This window comes from Cotesia typhae, unplaced genomic scaffold, assembly GCF_013202065.1.
Source record: "Cotesia typhae breed Kobodo isofemale line unplaced genomic scaffold, CoteBio_Ctyphae contig_48, whole genome shotgun sequence".
Lineage (NCBI taxonomy): Eukaryota > Metazoa > Arthropoda > Insecta > Hymenoptera > Braconidae > Cotesia > Cotesia typhae.
Genome location: NW_027423756.1, coordinates 13,654,387 through 13,674,518, shown reverse-complemented (window position 1 = coordinate 13,674,518; position 20,132 = coordinate 13,654,387). Strand labels below are relative to the sequence as shown.

Here is a 20,132-nt window from a genome sequence, read left to right as displayed (position 1 = left end):
TTAGGAGCAAAACTATCGAAACCGGGTCGGCCATAAAATGATGTAATAATTTTCTAATGTTATCATCTTCTCAATCAACAGGTGAAAATATATTTAGAAACAGTTAAATACTCACGATAAGTAGGCCTTGGTACTTGACTCCAAATGGCTTTGAAGCCTTTGTATTCGATAGTATCGTCACTATGAAAACGTAGCCAGAGATAACGGGATCTGGATGTAATTTCAGGTGGGAAATTTTTATCACAGTAGTTGCCAACCGGAGTTGAAAATCCATAGTACCCGTCTCGTACCTCCAGATAATCAAACGCACACTCTAGTTCTTTATCATTGGTAGGCATTGGAGCTTCCAGTTCAAAATAATCTCGGAAATCGAGTTTTATTAGCATCCCTTTATCCGCTGTAACATCAAAGAAAAAAATATATATATATATATATATATCTGTTTTGTATCTCTAGTTTATTTAATTGAGAGTTTTTAATAATTGCGTAGATAAATTGAAATGTATATATTGTATTGAGGTGATTGTAAATTTAGAAGTTCTAGGTAATGTAATTATAGCTTGAATTATAAATAGTATCAATTTCTCGAGTGGTTCAAGTATAACATAATCTAATGTGCAGCCAAACCAAATTAATGGATCAGCTTTAAGCCGTTATTTAATCTGTTCAGTAATTGTTTGACGTTATTAATATTAAAACAGGGATATTTAACAATCAATAAAGGGTGTCTGTGGTTTTAAAATAATTGTATAAATTTTTTAGTTAATTATTCATTGAATTAAATGATATAAAATTTTAAACTGTCAGAAGAATGAATTTTACTGTGACTCTACTTGTAAAACAACGTTATTTTTGTAAAATGAAAAAACAAGTAAATAGAAGAGCAAAAACTATAGTTGTACATTTTCGACGTACAACATTAAAGTTTATTGTAGAATTATTCAACTGACTCTGATCATAAGGATTCGTTTTACCTTTAGTTGGCGTACAACCAGAAATACTATTTCTCTTATAAAGGGAAATAGAATATACATATATAATATGTACTTGATGTAAATACTCTTCAAACAGAAGGGTGCATTGAGCTTTACGTGCTGTCAGAAGGAGAAACCCTGGAGAGATTTCGGTAGCCCCAGCACTAACAGAGGGTTTTGATGCTCCAAGTGATTGACGTATACCTTGCTTTTCTCCTTTCAACGAGAATATTACTACAAATACCATTTAAATAGAGTAACCTTCATCACAAATGCATATTTGCATCTTTGGAACTATTTGTTAACAGTTACAAATAAATAAGTCCTTGTTAGCAAAATAATTCAAAGCTATCTTATTGCTTTAGTATAAAATCAAATCCGAAAAGCATATTAAAGTAATTTATTTGGTTCTACATAAAATATATAAGAAAACAACAATAAGAACGTAATTTTAATAAGTACTGTATGGGTAAAATTTGGTTGGAATTAGCGATAAAATAGTTAGACTAGAAGCTAGAGTAGTAGTAACCAGTACACCGAGAATAGCTTTGTTCTTTTGTGCTCACGATTCAAGATAATTAATGACGCTGCGTATTATCGATAGCAATTGGACAGTTGCCAGGTTCTCTCCTACAAACACATCACTTTTCTCACGGACATTGTGCTTCCAAGTTTACCCCCCAATTCTCGACTTAACTTCTATTCCGTCCGAGCAACTATGAGAATCCGATGCTCAAAAGATATCAAGAGTTAAACGACGCTCGAAAAGCGCGTAGGAGATACGAAAATTTCTTAGACTACGACTTAAATTCCACCGGATGTTTATACTGTTTGAGAGTCATCGTGACATTACTGAAAATTCTTAGACTTTCAAATACTTTCAGTGTTTCATTCTTTCACCATACAATAATTTTACTGTTTCTTATTTTTAACAAAATAAAAATATACATTTAATATTTATTTTTTTTTTTTTTTCAATCTATTTTGACCGTTCATAATTCTTTTCATAAATTTCAACTATATTAAGATAAAGATTTATTAAAAATTTAATGGTCAGATCAGTTCCTAAATTGCTAAAAGTAAAATTAGTTCCGAGTACTTTATAATTGTTAATAAAGTAGAGTTTAAATTAAACTATGAGCTTAAAGTATCGAGATTTTAATCTAAAAGTTCTAAGTTATGTTTAAGTTCAATAATGTACATGAAGAGCTAAAAAGTTTAGGTTGCACTATTAATTTCTCTTTTAACTTATTAACAAACTTTAAAATATTCATAAATGTGCGAGTATACTTTTTTTAAACATTTTGAAGCTTTTCCATAATCGTTGGAAAATTTAATAATTAATATTTCCATTGAAAATCAACGAACATATTTCATTTTTTATAATATAATGATTTTTAAAAAATATAAAAAAAATTTCATTGTTATATTGAAAAAAGCAGCGTAAATAATCTCACTATGTTCATTATCTTCACTAAAATGGAAACATGAACATGCAAATATTCTTGTAACAATATCATATTTAGTTTATACAATACAAATTATTGTTATTATATTCAATTAAATTATGTTGAATTGATAAATTATAAAAAATAAGGTATTAAATTATTTTACAGATGAATAGACTTTATTAATTTATCCAAGAAAAAGAATAAATCTTTTATATAAGATCAAAAGACGTATTATATATATATATATATATATATATATATATATATATATATATATTATATGGTATAGACTTTATTGACACCTCTTTGACCGGGCTGATTAAACTCGAGCTTTTAATATAATCCTCTCAATCTTTTTTATTAAGAATATTAATCATTTTAAATCCCTGTAATACAGATTCTGAGCTTTCTAATTCAAAAAATATAATTAAATCAACTCTTATAATTTAGATGAAAAATATGAAAATATATCATATAAGCAAACTATTCGTAACGTGATTGGTCAAATATATCAAAGCATAAAAATATATGCAAACTCTATAGTCAAGGCGCGCGCTTGCGCGCGCAAATTTAAATTCTAGTATTATAAAGATAAGGAAGATGACTAGTCTATGATAACTAAATTTACGAACGAAAATTTAGCTCACCGAGCGAAAAATCAATACGTTGCTCTATTCATTGAGAACACACAGGGTTCCGTTTGTACAAATGATTCATGGTGATCGTGCGAAACAAACGAGATAGAGCTTTCTGTCATAAGCTCTGTGTTTGATTAATACAATAGAGGAGGCCAGAGTGGTGGGAATTCAAGAAATTTGAGGTAGAAGCATCATTTTTACTCTATTTAAAATTCAAAATTCCCCTATGTTTTCATTTAACTTTCAAATTAATTTAAAATTTTTATTTTTTCACCTCTACCAAACAATTTAATATTCAGATTATCAACGAAATATTATTTCTTAATTAACAAGTCTACGATATACAAGTTATTTAGCGTAAACTTGTCTCTAAAATATTTAAAAGGTAAAAAGTTAATAATCAATAATTAAACGTCTATCAGCTTCTTTATAGTCAACTATTAGAGATTAATCTCTTTATTTTAATAACAAGATTTAATTTTATTGTCACAAGAAATAGAAAGGATAAAAAAAATATCAGAATTAAATAAACATTGGTATAGATAAAGTTGTACTTGGTTCGGATTAAATGTTAATCAAATGGAACAAGTGGAGGATAGCTTCGGAAATACCAGAGTAAGACCGAATCTTGAAACCATTTCAAGATGGCAGTAAGGTACTCTAAGTACTCACAGTAATTTAACCATCTGCCAAATGATTACTGAGCGTATCCAAGTGGTTTTTGATGCTCAACCTCAAGAGTGATTATAACATTTACTTTTTTGTATTTAGTATATCCTCTCATTTATTACAATATTAGATGCTATTTAACTTAAGAGAAATTTATGTCAATATTATAAAAAAAAATAAAAGTTATTTCATAACACAAATTTTTTTAAGACATTTTTTTGTATTTTAAGTTTTTTTTTTTTTTTTATTGTACATACTATCTGTGATATATTTTTTATTTATCAAATGGTAGCAAGAATCTCTCTTCTCTATGGTTATTAACCAAAAAATAATAATAATAAACTTTTTTCTTGTAAAGCAAATTATAAAAAATCTAAGATACGTCAATTAAAACAGCCAGACTGCAATTGTAGCGGTAGTAATTGTAATTAGAATTCCCCAATTGACCTCAGGTGTATATATTGATAATTGGATATATAGAGACATACATGGAGTTGAGTTTTATCGTATAATATAAAGCGTAATTTAACAGTGTGTCGAACATATTCTTGAAGCCATAGCTTAGAGCATGGCAGTTAGTCAATAGTCACTGGAGTATATAGCAATATAGCATAGTTAGAACGCTTTGTATTCGTGTATAGTGATTGTGATGGTGGTAGTACAGGCTACCCTACATAAGCTCTTATAATTTAACGTCACCGTGTAGCCATCGTGAGGGACGTTTGAAAGTTGGATGGAACTCTATTCAAAGACAGACTATATAATGTTCAGATTCCGGAAGATGCCTTCTTTGGCCACCCAAAAGTTCAACCACAAAACTTGAACGACTTTTGGCAACAACTACCATGTTGCATCGAGACTCTCGTCTCGGAAATTACGTCTTGGTCAGTCTTCCGGAGTGATAAGTAGTATTAAAAACTCTCTTCTTCATACAACTAGTATATTATACTTACTTTTCATCATTTTCAATTGTCGAGATAACATACTATCAATTATTATTTTAAAAATAATTCCATTTTTTTAATCTAAAAAGGATTAAAATTTTTAAATAGTGAATTGATTTATCTGTTCTATATATTAATTAATTCTATATATTAATAAACAAATATATATATTAAATATATTTGAAAATTTAGTCGCTATAAACTATAAGCAATTTTTGTGAAATAATAATAATAATAATAATAATAATAATAATAATAATTAATCTGATTTAATCATCTAGCGAATGAGTTATTTTCGCCCGATATAAATATAAACTCAATACGGATTATTGTAATTGTGAATAAATAACGAAGATTATTAATAGCGATGATTCATATCCACATTTAAAAATATATAGATGTATAATTCCCGAATATTTATCTTTCTCTCGTGAAAATACCGATGGTGATAATATATGTAAGTCATCAAAGTATAATTGTGTTATGACTTTATAATATATTTAATTTAATTTAAATCTCTTCGGATGGTTATATCTAAAAAATTTTTCAATTTAATTTATTTAATGGCTTGTGTTATTAACAATATCATTTTATTTTAACTTGTATAAAAATAATAATAAACGGAAATATATATGAACGAATTTAAAATTTTTATTTACAGTAATCCCTTGATACGAGAATGTGTTTTTTCTTCATACCTCGGTTGAAAGTACGTACTTTCCTCTCTAATGGCAGGAAAGAAAGTTTAACATTAACTCCCTGTGAGAAGTACACGCGCGCCCTCTTTAACGGCAGGAGAAAAGAATTTCTCATGCGTAATTACACTTGTAACTAGGGACTGTTTATTCCGTCACTATAGTAAATTCTTAACCGCTGTAATTTCTATTGCTACCTCTAACCTTAAAAATATTTAGCAATGTTGTTTTGTCATCTGTTAAATAAGAAAAATTTCTGAAAATAATGTTCCTACCAGTAAACTATCATCAGAATACTCATCTAAAAATTTTAATTTGAATAATCAAATTATGAATTATCAAAACTGTATACTCAATGGAGATATAATTTTTAACTGCTCCAATATCAAGTTTGAAAACTGTGTATTTTATGGAAGGATTATTAATAATTGTGATCATTCAAGAGAAAATTGAAACGATTAAAAAAAATGCAATAAGAGTTTTTCGCTTATAATATGTTTTGTTTGATAAATTTTATAATAACTAATATAGTTTGTTAAACTAATGAAAATAAATACATCTTTGAAAAAATGAAATTAATTTATTTTTAAAAAATATGACCAGACTTGACTCTTCGAATGTATTTGATGCCTGCCCCCACGACCAGCAGCACTCGCTTCGCTCGTGCCGTAAATATCGGGGCAGGCATCAAGACATACTTATTTGCACTTGAAGTTAAAAAAAGTAAAATTGATAACGTACTTTCGACCGGCTATGAAGAAAAATCGTATACACTACACAGGCCAAAAGTTGAAATCTCGGCCCTAGTAGTGTAATATACTATTTTTTTTTTTTTTTTTTTTTTTCTCTCGGATTACTGTGCGTTAGTTGTAATCAGTTTTATGATTTTTATTTTAAATACTATTCCTATTATCAAATGTACTTTTGGCATATATATATATATATATATATATATATATATATATATATATATATATATATCTTAAAATTGATCAGTAATAATTTTTTCTGTAGTAACAATTTATCTGAATTTAATTAAACACAAAGATTTAATGAGTTACAAACTGCATAGTGAGTTAACAAGTAAATTATTAGTAAAAATGAGGTTCAAATTTTATAATGATCAATAATTAACGTCTGCATGAGTTATTAACAATAAAAGTATAGTAATATATAAGGTGGTGATATTTTTTTTTTTTTTTTTTTTTCAGAATAATTCAAAGCTACTTGAGTATAATGATTCCAGTGAACTGTGATGTCATTAACGAAACTACGAAACTTTCAATGGACGAGTCTTATGTTGGTATATATATTTCATACTGGTTATATAATTAAATTAACGATGTACTAAGAGGGAGCAATTAAAAAGTTCCATCAGAGTACAATTAGGGCTCCTTGACCATGAGTCTCATCAAAGAACTCAAGATGACGGAGAACGATCGAGAAACTTCCTCTCAAAGGATTTTGCAAACTACTTTTCATTTCATCGTTATTATATTATGTCAAGTAAAGGAAAATCAACACTACTCAAAGGGATACTTTTAATTTCGTTACCAATTTTTGTTAACGATTCACGAGCACTTTTTTTTTTTATATGCAGTTCAATTACGTTTAAATAAATTCTTAAATTTAAATCGTGGTAACCCGAGTGGTTAATTAAACAATTGACTTTCAAGGTGGGCAACTTTAATATTGAGCTTACCAACAAATATTTTTAAAAGATTGCGGGGTTAAAAAATATTATTTATGAAGATGATAGACTACAAACAAACAACAATTCAAGTGTATCATCCCTTTATGATCAATGTAAACCATACTATTGAATGAAAACGGTCTACTCGAGTGGTATTGGATGCATAATTCACAAAGTACTACTGAATTACCATCGACTGAGTTATATACATAAAAAAAAAAAAAAAAAAAAAAAAAAAAAAAAATAGAATTGATCGTAAATTGATAACTCACGTAAGATGACAAATAATTTAAAATTCGATTAAAAATAAATAAAAGAATAATATGTTATTTTAACTTTAGGGAATTTCTTACTCTTAAAAGTGCATTTATATGCTGGATTATTGATTCGATGATAAAGTTGAAAAAGCAAAAACTTGTTTGCGAGTTGTAAAGTAAAATCCTTAAAAACTTAAAAGCACGAATGGAAGTTATTGTTTGCACAAGAGACAAACTATATCAATAATTTAAATAAATATTTCTTGCAGTGTGATTAAAATTTAATTATCATAGTTTAATATTCATGGCAGCATTCACCGGTAGCAATAACACTTAAAATTTCACGGTTAATTTACTGTTCATTACGGGAAAGCTTCAATTCTATCTAAATTTAGGAAAGCTTCAAGCACGTACTAACCTTAAATATATACGAATCCGATGTGATATCTCTCGAGGATTTCTCGTAACCTCACACCAATCAACCGATCGAAATCGGACCTAATCAAATTCCTTCCGCATTTCTCGTGCACATATATCCACATGCTCTTTCCCGATATATATATATATATATATATATATATATATATATATATATATATATATATATATATATATACATCTTGTTTCTTGTTACTATCCCGATTGTACCATTGATTTTTAAAACTATTTCAATTATACACTAAAGAATATTCCCTCTATTTTTTTGCGGCTAAATATGTATTCAAAAGTTTTTGTTTTCAATTTATTAAATTTCCAATAAATTGAAACGATATTCCGATTATTTAACCGCTGATTACCATCAATCATTGCGATAAAATTTTGTTTCAAGTAGGTCATATCGGCTCTGCGGGAAATATATTTTCGGTACTTTTTTCCGGAGGCATTAATCATCTTTTATTTTTTTGAATAAATTTTATTACGATTTAAAAGTTAAAACTTTAAATTAGATTTATAGAAAAATGAAAAAAAATTTTATTAAAATGACCTTCTGGGTCAAACGTTTTCATAATTTTTTATAATAATTAATGAGAGAAAGCTTATGACAGTCAAGAGAGCGGATAGTGCGAAAATTGGCAGGTTGTTTTATCCTTTAATGGCTTACTCATCGTACAACACGGAAATGCTGAGCACGTTTCAACATCTCATGATCCGACTTCTTGGTTTCACCCTCTTATTCCTCATGAATTCTAGATACCTATTATCATTGTGAGTTTAAGAGGATCCTGATTATATATTTCCGATGATTATCGAATTTCTACATTCAATACCTGTACAACTACTCAAACTTTGTAAATTTAAGTGATTATTATTCAAACTGTCACTATATTCATACGCTAGACAAACTGCTAGTTATGTTGACCTCGAGACTTGGTAATTCAACAACAACTAGCAGTTAAACTTGCAGTATGCGATTTATTTGTAGTTGCCAAAAGATTTGGTGAAAGAAGATCGCTCCTATTATAGCTCATCGACCCTGACTTACATTTTAACAATAACTATAAATATTACTACAAGTCTAGTAACAATCTAGATGAAAGATTTCATAGAATTTATGATTTTTTAAGAATGAATTTATGTCAGAAGACACATTCGATGGGAAATACAAATATTTAACCATTAGTTGTGTTATCTAGTTTCTTTAGTGCGCGAGTTGCAATGGGGACCGATCGATTGTTGTGCTTTGCTTCTTCGATAGACTACTGCACTGAGAAAAGGTAAGAATAAAAAAAGATAAAATAAAATAAGTGGAAGGAGGATAAGAAAAAGAAAAAAGAAAAAGGAAAAAAAAATAAAAAGAACCGAAGAAGTGATTTACGACTTTCCAGGGAAGCTTGCCAATTTTTTCGGTGACTTTCCTTTAGTCGTACTCTATATTTATGCGATCAACGAGTGGACCTTGGGGATTAAATTGAGAGAGCTTGGACTAAATTGTCTTGTATGTATTTTGACCTCTCCAAAATATTGCTTGTTTGTATTTGGAATAATCTCAAAAACAACAACAAAAAATCACAACAGTTTCATTTGAAAACACTTAGAATTTTTCTATCATAAACTTTATGATTGCAAACACAATTTTTGAATTAATTACAGTATGTCTCGTTCATTAATCTCATTATAATCTGCAATGTCGCTAGCTGCTTCAACTAATCGCTTCAACTACCATGTCATGCGTTATATATTATATATTATATTTAATATATATGATTACGACTCTATGAGGTACTGGTAGTTATGTACAGTTGATTTAACCAATCAGCGTGGTTCATACCGCAATACCTACCTTCCTTCAATCATTTTTAATATAACATCAAATCAAATAAATTGAGTTTATTTAGAAATACTATTTTAAATTGAACAAATTTTCTGAGCTTCTGTAAAAATTGAAATACTTGTAGGACCTCTGGAGTTATTACAATAGTTTTTTTTTATAGAATCACTTTTGTATTAAATTTAGAATAATAAAAAATATTACTAGGGTTTCAATATTTATTTAGTATTAAATTATGAATGGTAATATTTTACAAAGCATTAAATAAAAATTAAAAGTATTATTCTCGAATTTGCAGAGGGCTAATACTATTTCTTCCCACAGGGTTTAAATTACTCCAAAAACAAACGCAATAAGCAAGAACAAAGCAGTTGCGTCTCGAGGGAAGAAATTAATTGTTTTAACTTGCTAACTTTTACATTAGACCAAAATTAGTTTATTTTGACTTTTGAAAACTAAATTTGGTTAAATAAATTTTACATTAAAATTTGGTTCGTCATTATATAATAAACTTATTTTATTTTTAAAGTATATTTGTGAGCCGAACAAATCTTTGGGCTGCAAGGTAGAGCAAAAGTAAGCTCCACTTTTATTTTTTTACTTACAATTAGAGGAGAACTATTAAACATAGATGAGTTAAAAAAAATTAATGCTGAAGAAAGAAGCTTTTAGGTAAAAATATTCAAGAGCAAAAATATCATTTTCAAATATTAAAAAAAAGAGTAGAGTAAATAGCTATGCCAAATAGTTGTGTATATATATATAATCTTGGACTTCAGTAAAAGCTGTATTGATGATATAGTTCGATATACAAGTTACTACTTGACATTTCTGGGAGATTATTGATTATCAACTCACAGCTTTAATGTAAAGCCGAAATATATTTGTGAAAAATGGAAAAATCGAAAGATATTCTGACCTTTGACATGTTAGTAAAATGCAATAATATGAGAAATATGCTATCTTAAAGTATTGCACCAGTAGCAACAGCAGTCTGTGTATCGTTATCGATAGACAGTTATGATAACTAAAAAATATCGTTATTGAGTAATATATTTTTCCGAGATATATGTCGATAGTATTAAAAGTAACTTGAATCTACTTTTTTTTTTTTTTTTTTTACGTTGTTTTTGATTTACTTTCTACAAATTACTCGACTAACTTTTCCTGGAATCTTATCGTCACGTCTTCATTATAAGTTTATAGATCACAAGTTGTAATACAGTCTCATCCTGTACAATTATTTTCAACTAAAAATTTTTTAATAAAAATAAAATGGACAATCTTTTTAATTACAAGAATTTCTAATATAAAAGTTAATAGAAACTTGTTATTTTATTTTAATTAATAACAGTTGCTCAAGAAAAAAAGATATAATAATAAAATACGCTTTTCACAACAGATTCTACAGCTCGAGTAAAGTAATCGAGCTTAGATAAGTTATTGATTTTTTATGCTTCTGGTATGCAAGCTGTGACATCTCTTTGACGGGAATCAATCACTGATCGAAGAATTTTCCTTTATTTACTTACAACGGTAAGTTTTTTTCTTTACTTTCATCCTTTTCGGCTTAATACCGTTCTATTCACATAACAATATATGTTCTCAGATTATATTAATACTTCAAAAGCTGTTTATTACAGATATACTACTTTTTTTTTTTTTTTTTCCAGATACTATCGGTAACTCAATTTTTCGCCTCTGTGCATATTTGAACGACTTTAATAACGTATTTACAAAGCGTGAATTTTTACAATCCGGTAAAAATTTTTTAATTAATTTATTGTGTGATATCATTAGCTACTATGATAATATTAACAAGGCAAAAGTATAAAAACTGTAATTTTTATAAGCTTACCACGTGATATTGATAAACTTTATTAGGCATTATGTCATATACGACAAATATAATAAAGTATAAAAGTTAATTCTCAAATGTATTGGAAAAATTTTTTTAAACTAATTACAAACTTATAAAACAAAAAAATTGATTTATTTTTGATCTGATAATAAAATTCCATTGACCATTAAACTTTGAATTTATTCTCGAGTTAGCATTTAATCCCAAGTGTAACATTTAACGGTTGAGCGGTAAACTGAAACGTTAAATGCTAGTGAAATTGAAACAGATTCGCTCTGCAGAAAACATGTTATCTGTAGTATGTTTGTGAACATCAGACCGCAGATCGATTTTCGAAAGATAAATATCATTAGATCAGACATTATTCGGTAAGAGTTAAAAGAAGAAAAGAAGAAAAGAAGAAAAAAAAAACTCACCCTCGAGAATTCTTACACAGTCTTGGAGTGGTGGATAATTGAGTGGGTAGTTGGGGCTGTAGAACTCTCTTTTGGTTTCATCGCCAATTTCGAACTTGTCACAATTGGTTTCTGTTATGTCCCGCATGTAACGTCGAGGGAGACTAACCGCAGTGCTCGGCAGGGTTGCTTCTGAATTTTTCTTCTGGGTCCATCGATTTACCGTTGAATGAATAAACTCATCTTTATCAATGGATGTTGTAGTTGCAGAAATGGAAGCAAGTGTCACCTGTTTTACGGAAGCCTCTGATTGAAATCTCAATGGATGGCTGGAGACCCTCGAATTGCGATCATTTATGTGGGAGACTATTTCAACGTTGTTTTCGATTTGTGAGTGATTCGTCGAGTCGTCGTCGACAGCAGTGATGGCCAAGTCCATTTGAGTTTTTGAACCGAGCGAAATTGGGCTCACTTGGGTGGTTTCCGCGGTTTCCTCAGCATCGAGAATCTGTCTGACGTTTCCTCGGTGGTCTTCAATTTCTACGGATTTTATCCTCGGAAATTTGCTCTGTCCTGGCTCCTGGAACCTTTTTCCCGATTCGGTGGTCGTAAGAAAATCACTGAGACTCGTTAAACGGGTTTCCTTTCTTTCCGGAGTGGCCAATTGGTTGGGAACTGATTGGAATGAAACTCGATTCGGCAAACCCAGCTGGTTGAATAGGGAAATAGTCGTATCAGGCAAGACTCCATTAGTTTTATCAATTTTTTCCCCCTTCCGGAGCTCCCAAAGATCAATATCGTTTTCCATCTTGCGGTTATCGCTGAGATATGAAGTCCTTTCAGTTATAGCAGTCAATGCATTGATGTGATCGGACGATATCATTTTTGCTGATGGGATATTGGGGCTTGACACTTTCGGACGTTCAACTCTTTCCGGATGATCCTCTTTTTGGACTCCCGTTACTCCTTCCAGTGACTCAAATCTTGTCGATTCCTTTTCCAATGACACTTTATTTCCTCGACTAACCATGTCACTCTGTTCCGGCTCTTTTGTTCTGTCGGTGCTTCCCGAATTGACTCTAACAACTGCAAAAATTTAACATTATTATTTTATTAGACGCTAGAAAAATATAGCAATAATTTATTGAAAAAAATTTATTTAATTCTCTTAATTATATAGATTATTTTTTTTATAAATTATTAAATTAAATGAACATACTACTGTCAATCTCATTCATAAATCCTCTTAAAGGATACTTATGTGTATTAAATAAATATATATATACTGTGGGGTAATAAAGACAGTTCCATCGAAAGAGTTAATAACTTAGATGGTCTCAAAGCTTTTAGTGAAGACGTCGAAGCTGTATAAGTTAAATAAATATAATGAAAAAAAAAAAAAAAAAAAGTAGTAAAACCATTGAGTTAAAATGATAAACTTATGCGGTGGAAAGAGAAGCACCTTCTTCGACTTATTTTTAAAAGATTTAAAGTAAAAGCTTTAAACAAAATAATTCATAGAAAGTAATTTATTTATGAGTGAAGTTTAATCCGAATGAAAAGAAAGTAATATAATTCAACTAGTAGAACAAACTGTCCTAGAGTCTCTTAGAGGATTTTGCAAAATCCGGGAAAACCGAAAAACGTCGAGAACCGCCTACTTGAAGACATAACAGTGTGGATTTAAACCTGTACTACTTGAATAAATCAGACGGAACGCCATCTCACGTGAGTTTTCAAAGTCTGCAAATCTAGAAACTATCCCGGTCGTTTTATCTCTGGCTTGGTTGCTTGCTTGCTTGTGATGATCCTACTCACCCACCGTTTCTTTAATTTCACGCCTACGAGCACCAAGTCGTTGACACTTATATGATTAGTATAAAAATAAAAATAAGGATATATAAAAAAAAAAAAAAAAAAACTATAATAAACTCGAGTAAAGTATTTGAAATACGATGACTTAACTCCTGACGAGATAATTATGCAATTTTAATAACAGCATTTTCCGCTGAACGTCAAAAAGTTTTTTTTAATTTTTCATATTCTTTACTCGGCAATGTTCTTTCAACCGAAAAATAAGTGGTTCATTAACCATTCACCACAGTCTTCCTGTTAATTTTCTTCCTGTCTTAATACCAGTTCTAATGACTTTGATATCTCTGACATTTGTGGTGATTAAACCTCTGACCTCCCACCCCCAACAGTTTAACCTCAATTTTATCATAAAAAAAAAATTTTTTTTTTCTTTTTATTATCATTTTTTTCTACCTTGGCTGTTACCTGTTAGCTGCGAAAAATAGTGAATAGCATATAAATCAAATAGAGTGTAATTTTATAAGGGTATTTTTAATCCTTGTTTCTACAGCAGTGGTCTTTCAATTCAATTAAGAAATTGTTTGTATGTTAAACAAAAAATAACGTATTTAAGCAAGCTATTATAATAAATAAAACATTTTACTTTTTAATTAAAATAGATGTTACTCTTGAATGATTACGATGTTTGAGAGAAAAAGTACTAACAAAAAAATATCCTGTTAACAAGTAAGGTTGACATTAATTAAATTGCACTGTTTTATCTCAAGCTTTAAAAAAAAAAAAAAAACTGTTTTATTAAAATATTATTTACAGAAAAAAATATGCGGTTTACCGTTAAAATATTTTCATTCTTTAAGACTTATGTGCAGGGGAGAAAGATACAAATTTTTAGAAAGGTTGACATTTCACAAAGGCAATGAAATTAATTTTTTTAATTAGTCGACAGCTGCCAGCTCAACTTTTTACAAAAATTTTATTTCTTTAATATTTTTACACTATCATATTCATTTATGATTTCCAATCCCTTATTTATAGAAACTCTCTATCTGTTTATTCCTATCCGTGCAGACAGGGATTTTCAAAGCCCCGGAATGCAAGGTAATCGAGAGGAAATTCACTTCCTGTATTTTATACCATTGTATCTCGAGATTAGAGAACGAAATATAATTTATTAAATTTTATATATATATATATATATATATATATATATATATATATATATATATATATATATATAAGATATATAGAACAAAATATTTCTGATAAAATTGTTTTAGACATTAAAAGTATTCCTCAGAGATATGAATTTTAATTCATTGTGGATTGGTGAAAAAATACCGCAGAGAAAATAAATAATAAAATAAAAGATGCTCATTACTAATGCAAATGATTTATGTGAAAAAGTATACCAATTTTGGGTGAATTGTGATTGGCTATCAGGCATTAATATTTAACGTTAGTCCCTTGAGAGTTTCAAAAACATTTATTTTACTTTTTCGGAAATAGAGCGCAGGGTTTAATTATTCGTGTTACATATGATCTCGCGATATTCATAGATAAAAAAAAAAAAATACCAGCAGAGTTAAAGATAATTTATTAAATCAATAATTTAACTAGCACTTGAATTTTTATTTTGTAATTCTGGAAAATTTTTATAAAAATGAATTTTACAATTAGAAATTAATTTTTAATAAAAAAATTTGCTACTCTAAATGCAAATAAGCAAGGCTGAGAGAAAAAATTAATAAATTCTTACAGGATCGTGAAGAAGAGTAAGACACTTTTTTTTTTTTTTATCTCGGGTAAAAAGTATTCAACTGAGAAAAAACAATAGCGCTTGCGCAGGTTACTTAAACCTCGTTAACATGCAACAATAAATAAATCAATAATATAATTTCGATGTAATTTATTTGTTAGGATTTTTTTTTTTTTCAGAAATATTACTCCAGAGACGAAAGGAGCCTTACAAAGTTAATAGTACATTAAAATACGATACTATATATAGACGGAAAGCTAATTTTTTGGAAGGAGGGAAGGAATACTTGACAAACATTATTTTTAAATAAATAAATAAAAAATGTAGACGGTGAAATTCGAAAGGTATAGTTTCTATAAGTACAATGACTTTTAGCCCACAACTCGGTTTTACTCACGAGCTTATATCCTGGATTTGCGACTAACCCCAAGCGGCATTTCCACCTTGGGATACTCGGTACCGTCCAAGATGTATTGTCATGGGCTACCAGTGCTGCTTTTCAAATCCCAGGTAATATTAAATTTTCCCGTGAATACCACAACTTTTTATCAGTTTATGCAATTCCACTGAAATATATTAATAAAATACCTACATTGACATGGAAAGTTATAATTAATATATAAAACTGTCATTAATTAATGGACGATAAATTATTATTGGATATAAATCCAGAGAATTTATGATGAAAATATAATAATTTTTATTTTAGCATTTTTAACTTATTTCGGGTGTGGAAGGAAGTGAAAACCGAAAAGATATAAATATTCAGATGATCGAGTGCAACAGGTTTATGATAATAAGTAACAGATATATATTTCATAAATAAACAAAAAATACGAGCGATAAATCAACAATCGGGAAAGGAAAAAAAAGATGGATTGTGTATCATGAAGACAGTTCCGAAAGTGATATATAGATATATACAGAGGGATGAAGAAATAAAATATTTGTAAAAATAGATAAAATATTATCCATAAATCGACATAACCCTTTAAACATAAAGTAAATTGAGTGATGTATCCGAAATGTTTGTGGGCTTCTAGCCAGTAAAGCAAAATGCTTTGCAAAAGAGGGGTGTAACATTAGATCTCTTCCGGTCGAGCCATCCTGCGGTGAGCTCTCTTCCACCGCTAAGGGCTGGTGGCTTTCACCATTTATCTTTTTCGCTGACTTGACTCGACCCCGTACCGGCTCGTCGCTACGATTTATAATCGAGATCTTGTTTGAATATAAAAACTGGAAAAGATATAAAAGTATATCTTATCAAAAAAGTGTATGCCCAACTAGATATTATAATACCTCAATTACTACGTTTTTGTAAATAAATCAATATTTCATCTCAGTGTAATAGGAGAACCAATTACGTAACGATATTATTTTCTTTAAACAAAACTAATAAATTATTAAACTTCTTTTTGCTTTTTAATTAACATTCATTATTTTTGTTTACCAGTTGATGGATTAAACAAAGCTTTTTATTGTTAAATTGTCAGGAAAAATTGCCCAAAAGTGTTACCTTCATTTAATGACTCGTCAAAGTGAAGTTGACAATTGTTTTTGATTGTTTAAAGACAAAGAAAACTCATTATAGTGGGAATCAAGAGACAAAGTATACTTTGTTTTATAATAAAGAATTTTCATTACCTTCAAAATGGAGAAAGATATAGTTGTATACTTTAAAGCATATGTTAAAGTTTAATTATATCTAAAAAATATTTATTGTAATATAATATATAATAAAATAACTGCTGCATCCTTCCCCTTCAGCATAAAATTAAAATTTTTTTATCTATGTCATTACCCTTGTATTATTCATGTATTATTTGCGTTAAATCCCTAAAGAGGAAAAATCGAAAAATCTGTCTCTTTAAGTAATTTAGTATGCTTTAAAAATAGGTATATCTAGAAATATACTTTGACGCTTTTTGTTGACTGCAATTTCTTTAAATATTTATGAGGCTACAAATCGTTTGATGTTTTACTTTATCGCGCTCAATCATGTATTTTTTTTTTTTTTTTTATCACAGAATTATCGTTAAATATTCTGTCATTGGTTTTGATAAATAATTCTGTTTTATATAAACTTTAAAAACATGATTTTTTTTTATTTTAAAAATATTTTTCAATAATAGATATTGGAGTGGAGAAATTGATAAACTAATTGACATGGTTGTCATACAAACGCGCATTTAAGCACTTGCTTTTATAAACTGTAAGCGTTTCCCTCTCACGATGATATTTAACGGACAGAAATGGAAAAAGACGAAGCTATACAAGCTACTTGCAATCCTTATCAATCAATGTCAACAAAAATTACTCAAATTTCATGAATTAAAATATTTTTTTATGGAAATTTAATTGTAATGGAAAGAATGATGGCTAGATAATTTATTTTCGAGGGAAAATATTTAATTATATCAGCGGAAATATAATTAAAAATAAATTTCTGATATTTTACAATAATAAATCATCATCATATAAATTGAAATTTTTTGTAGTAAATTTGTAAAAAAAAAAAAAAAAAAAAAAAAAAAAATTTTAAATATAAAAATGTATAAAAATTTAAAAAAAGTATAGGCCATAAAAATATAAAAGCAAAAATAGCTTTTATAAAAAAAATCCAATTAATTCAATTCTGCATTCAGTGAAAAAACTTTTATAATTAGTCTACTAATTAAATCGTGAAAATTCATTAACGGCGTGGAATAATAAAATAAATTCCCTCTATAGAGACTGGCTGCAAAAAACAAACAAAATTCGCTTTATTTATTGAGAATGAACTATTGGAATTAAAATTAATTTTAATCAAATTGATAATTATTATTATTATTTTAGCAAAAGCTCTTAATTAATTAACTTTTAAAGTTGATTTATATTATTACGATCGTAAAGATTGGACAGTATAATATAATATGATAGTTGAGTAACGACACAAAAGTTTGTACTTGAACGATACATGTAACGATATGTAAGTGGTTGTTCTCGAACGCTTGAAATCCACTCGAACTGAAGGAAAATTCCAAGAGCTTTTAAGAGTTATATGTGGACCGTATAATAATATGGAGACATAAAAAAAATAATAATTAATAAAATTAATTTTGAAAACTTTTTGAAAAATGGTAATAAAATAAAACTTGACCACTTAAATAGGATGATGTTTGACGTCCGTAATTAATAATTAGTAATTAGTAATTAGTGTAATTACTTTCGGGAACTCAGTACGTGAGGTAAAGTTGCGGTTACGGGAAATTATATAAGTTATTTAGTCAACGTCAAAGGCAAGTTGTGAACATGACAAAACATGCTCAACCCATCACGTGTGATAGTCATGACGTTAATTTTGTGATGCGTCGCGTAAACGAGGATAATCAGGAAGGTAATTATTTCAGTGTGACACAGAAGCTTCCACTGCTTTCAGTCATTTGTTCTCTGAGTATGCCTTCACCATCTCTTTTGAAGAGCTCTGGAGTTCTTGTGCTGCTTCTATTCGTATACACTGGTTAGCTAGTATGGTAAGATAGTAAGAAAACAACTAGAAGGGGATCCATTAAATGGAAGGATGTAGGGGGATGAACGAGAGAAATCCAGACAAGAGCTTCCTCTTCCTCTTCACTAGTTTGTGACTTGATGGACTCTGTTATCTCCTATAAAATAATCACCAGTCATATTTTAACTGCTAATGATGTTTTTTTTTTATTTATAAATTCGATAAAATTCCATTTAATTTCCATTGCGATGACAGTGAGTGGTTTAGAAAAAAAAAAAAGTTTTTAAACACCCACTCGATGAAAACTTTCCAGAATATTTTCATCTCCATTCACCGGGAGATTGAGAACATGATGCAAGTACTTATTTGTATTCTTTAAAACTGTGCATTGTTTAAAACTTGAGGCTTTGTATCATCACTTTGTATAGCTAATGTCTAATAACACTTATGTACATCATCTCTCGGAGCCTTAACTTGTTTTTAACTAAAAAAGAGGTGAAAATTTACCACAATGCAACAATACTTGTGAATATAAAAGTAAAAAGTTTATTTACTAAAATTCATCAAACACAATACTTCATTTTATATTTCAATGTAAAAAAAATATCTTTGTATTGCGGTTACAGTAATTTGATTTAAGGTGACTGATAAAGAAAACACGATAAAAATATGTAAAACTCTATCAGTTCACACAGAAATTTTATACTCAGAGATAGAATCCGCAATTTAAACTTTCTCGCTATACACTTGTAGAGAAAACTAAACTTTTGATTCAACGATGATCGATGGGTGTTTAAACTTTTAGAGGTTTTATCAAATAGCCACTGGCTGCATTAAACTGAATGTACTTTAACAGTTATTAGCTGTATGAAATACAGAACTGAATTAACTCTAAAAAACTTTGCTGAAAACACTACAGTGCTGTTGGGTAATATTGAAACAATTAATGATAAATAAAATTTTTAGTGAGATAAAAAATAAAACAATACATCTTTAAATAGTTTAATGATTTGTTTCGGAATGAGTTTAAGATTATAATTATATCGAAAACATAATTCAATGGAGTATAATTATTTGAACTCGTAGAAAATAGCTGGAGGAAATAGAACGGGGATTCGTAAGCTGTAATTAAACGGGAGATTCATGCGAATATGTTCCCATATTTGCCATAACTTTTACAATTTCGGAGTTTCCTCTCACAAGCTTATTAAAGTTACCCCCCAAAGCG

The 20,132-nt window shown here is 28.8% G+C and overlaps 1 protein-coding gene across 1 annotated transcript in view; it reads right to left on the bottom strand.

Moving 5' to 3' along the window:
- The window catches only part of Neto (Neuropilin and tolloid-like), a 44,710-nt gene that overhangs the window by 8,684 nt on the left and 15,894 nt on the right, over positions 1 to 20,132 (bottom strand). Inside the window, exons 3-4 of the mRNA XM_074246425.1 lie at positions 11,868 to 12,932; positions 116 to 397 (exon numbers count right to left, since the gene is read on the bottom strand). Of these exons, the coding sequence (XP_074102526.1) occupies positions 116 to 397; positions 11,868 to 12,932 (1,347 nt within the window). The remainder of the gene's footprint in view (positions 1 to 115; positions 398 to 11,867; positions 12,933 to 20,132) is intronic.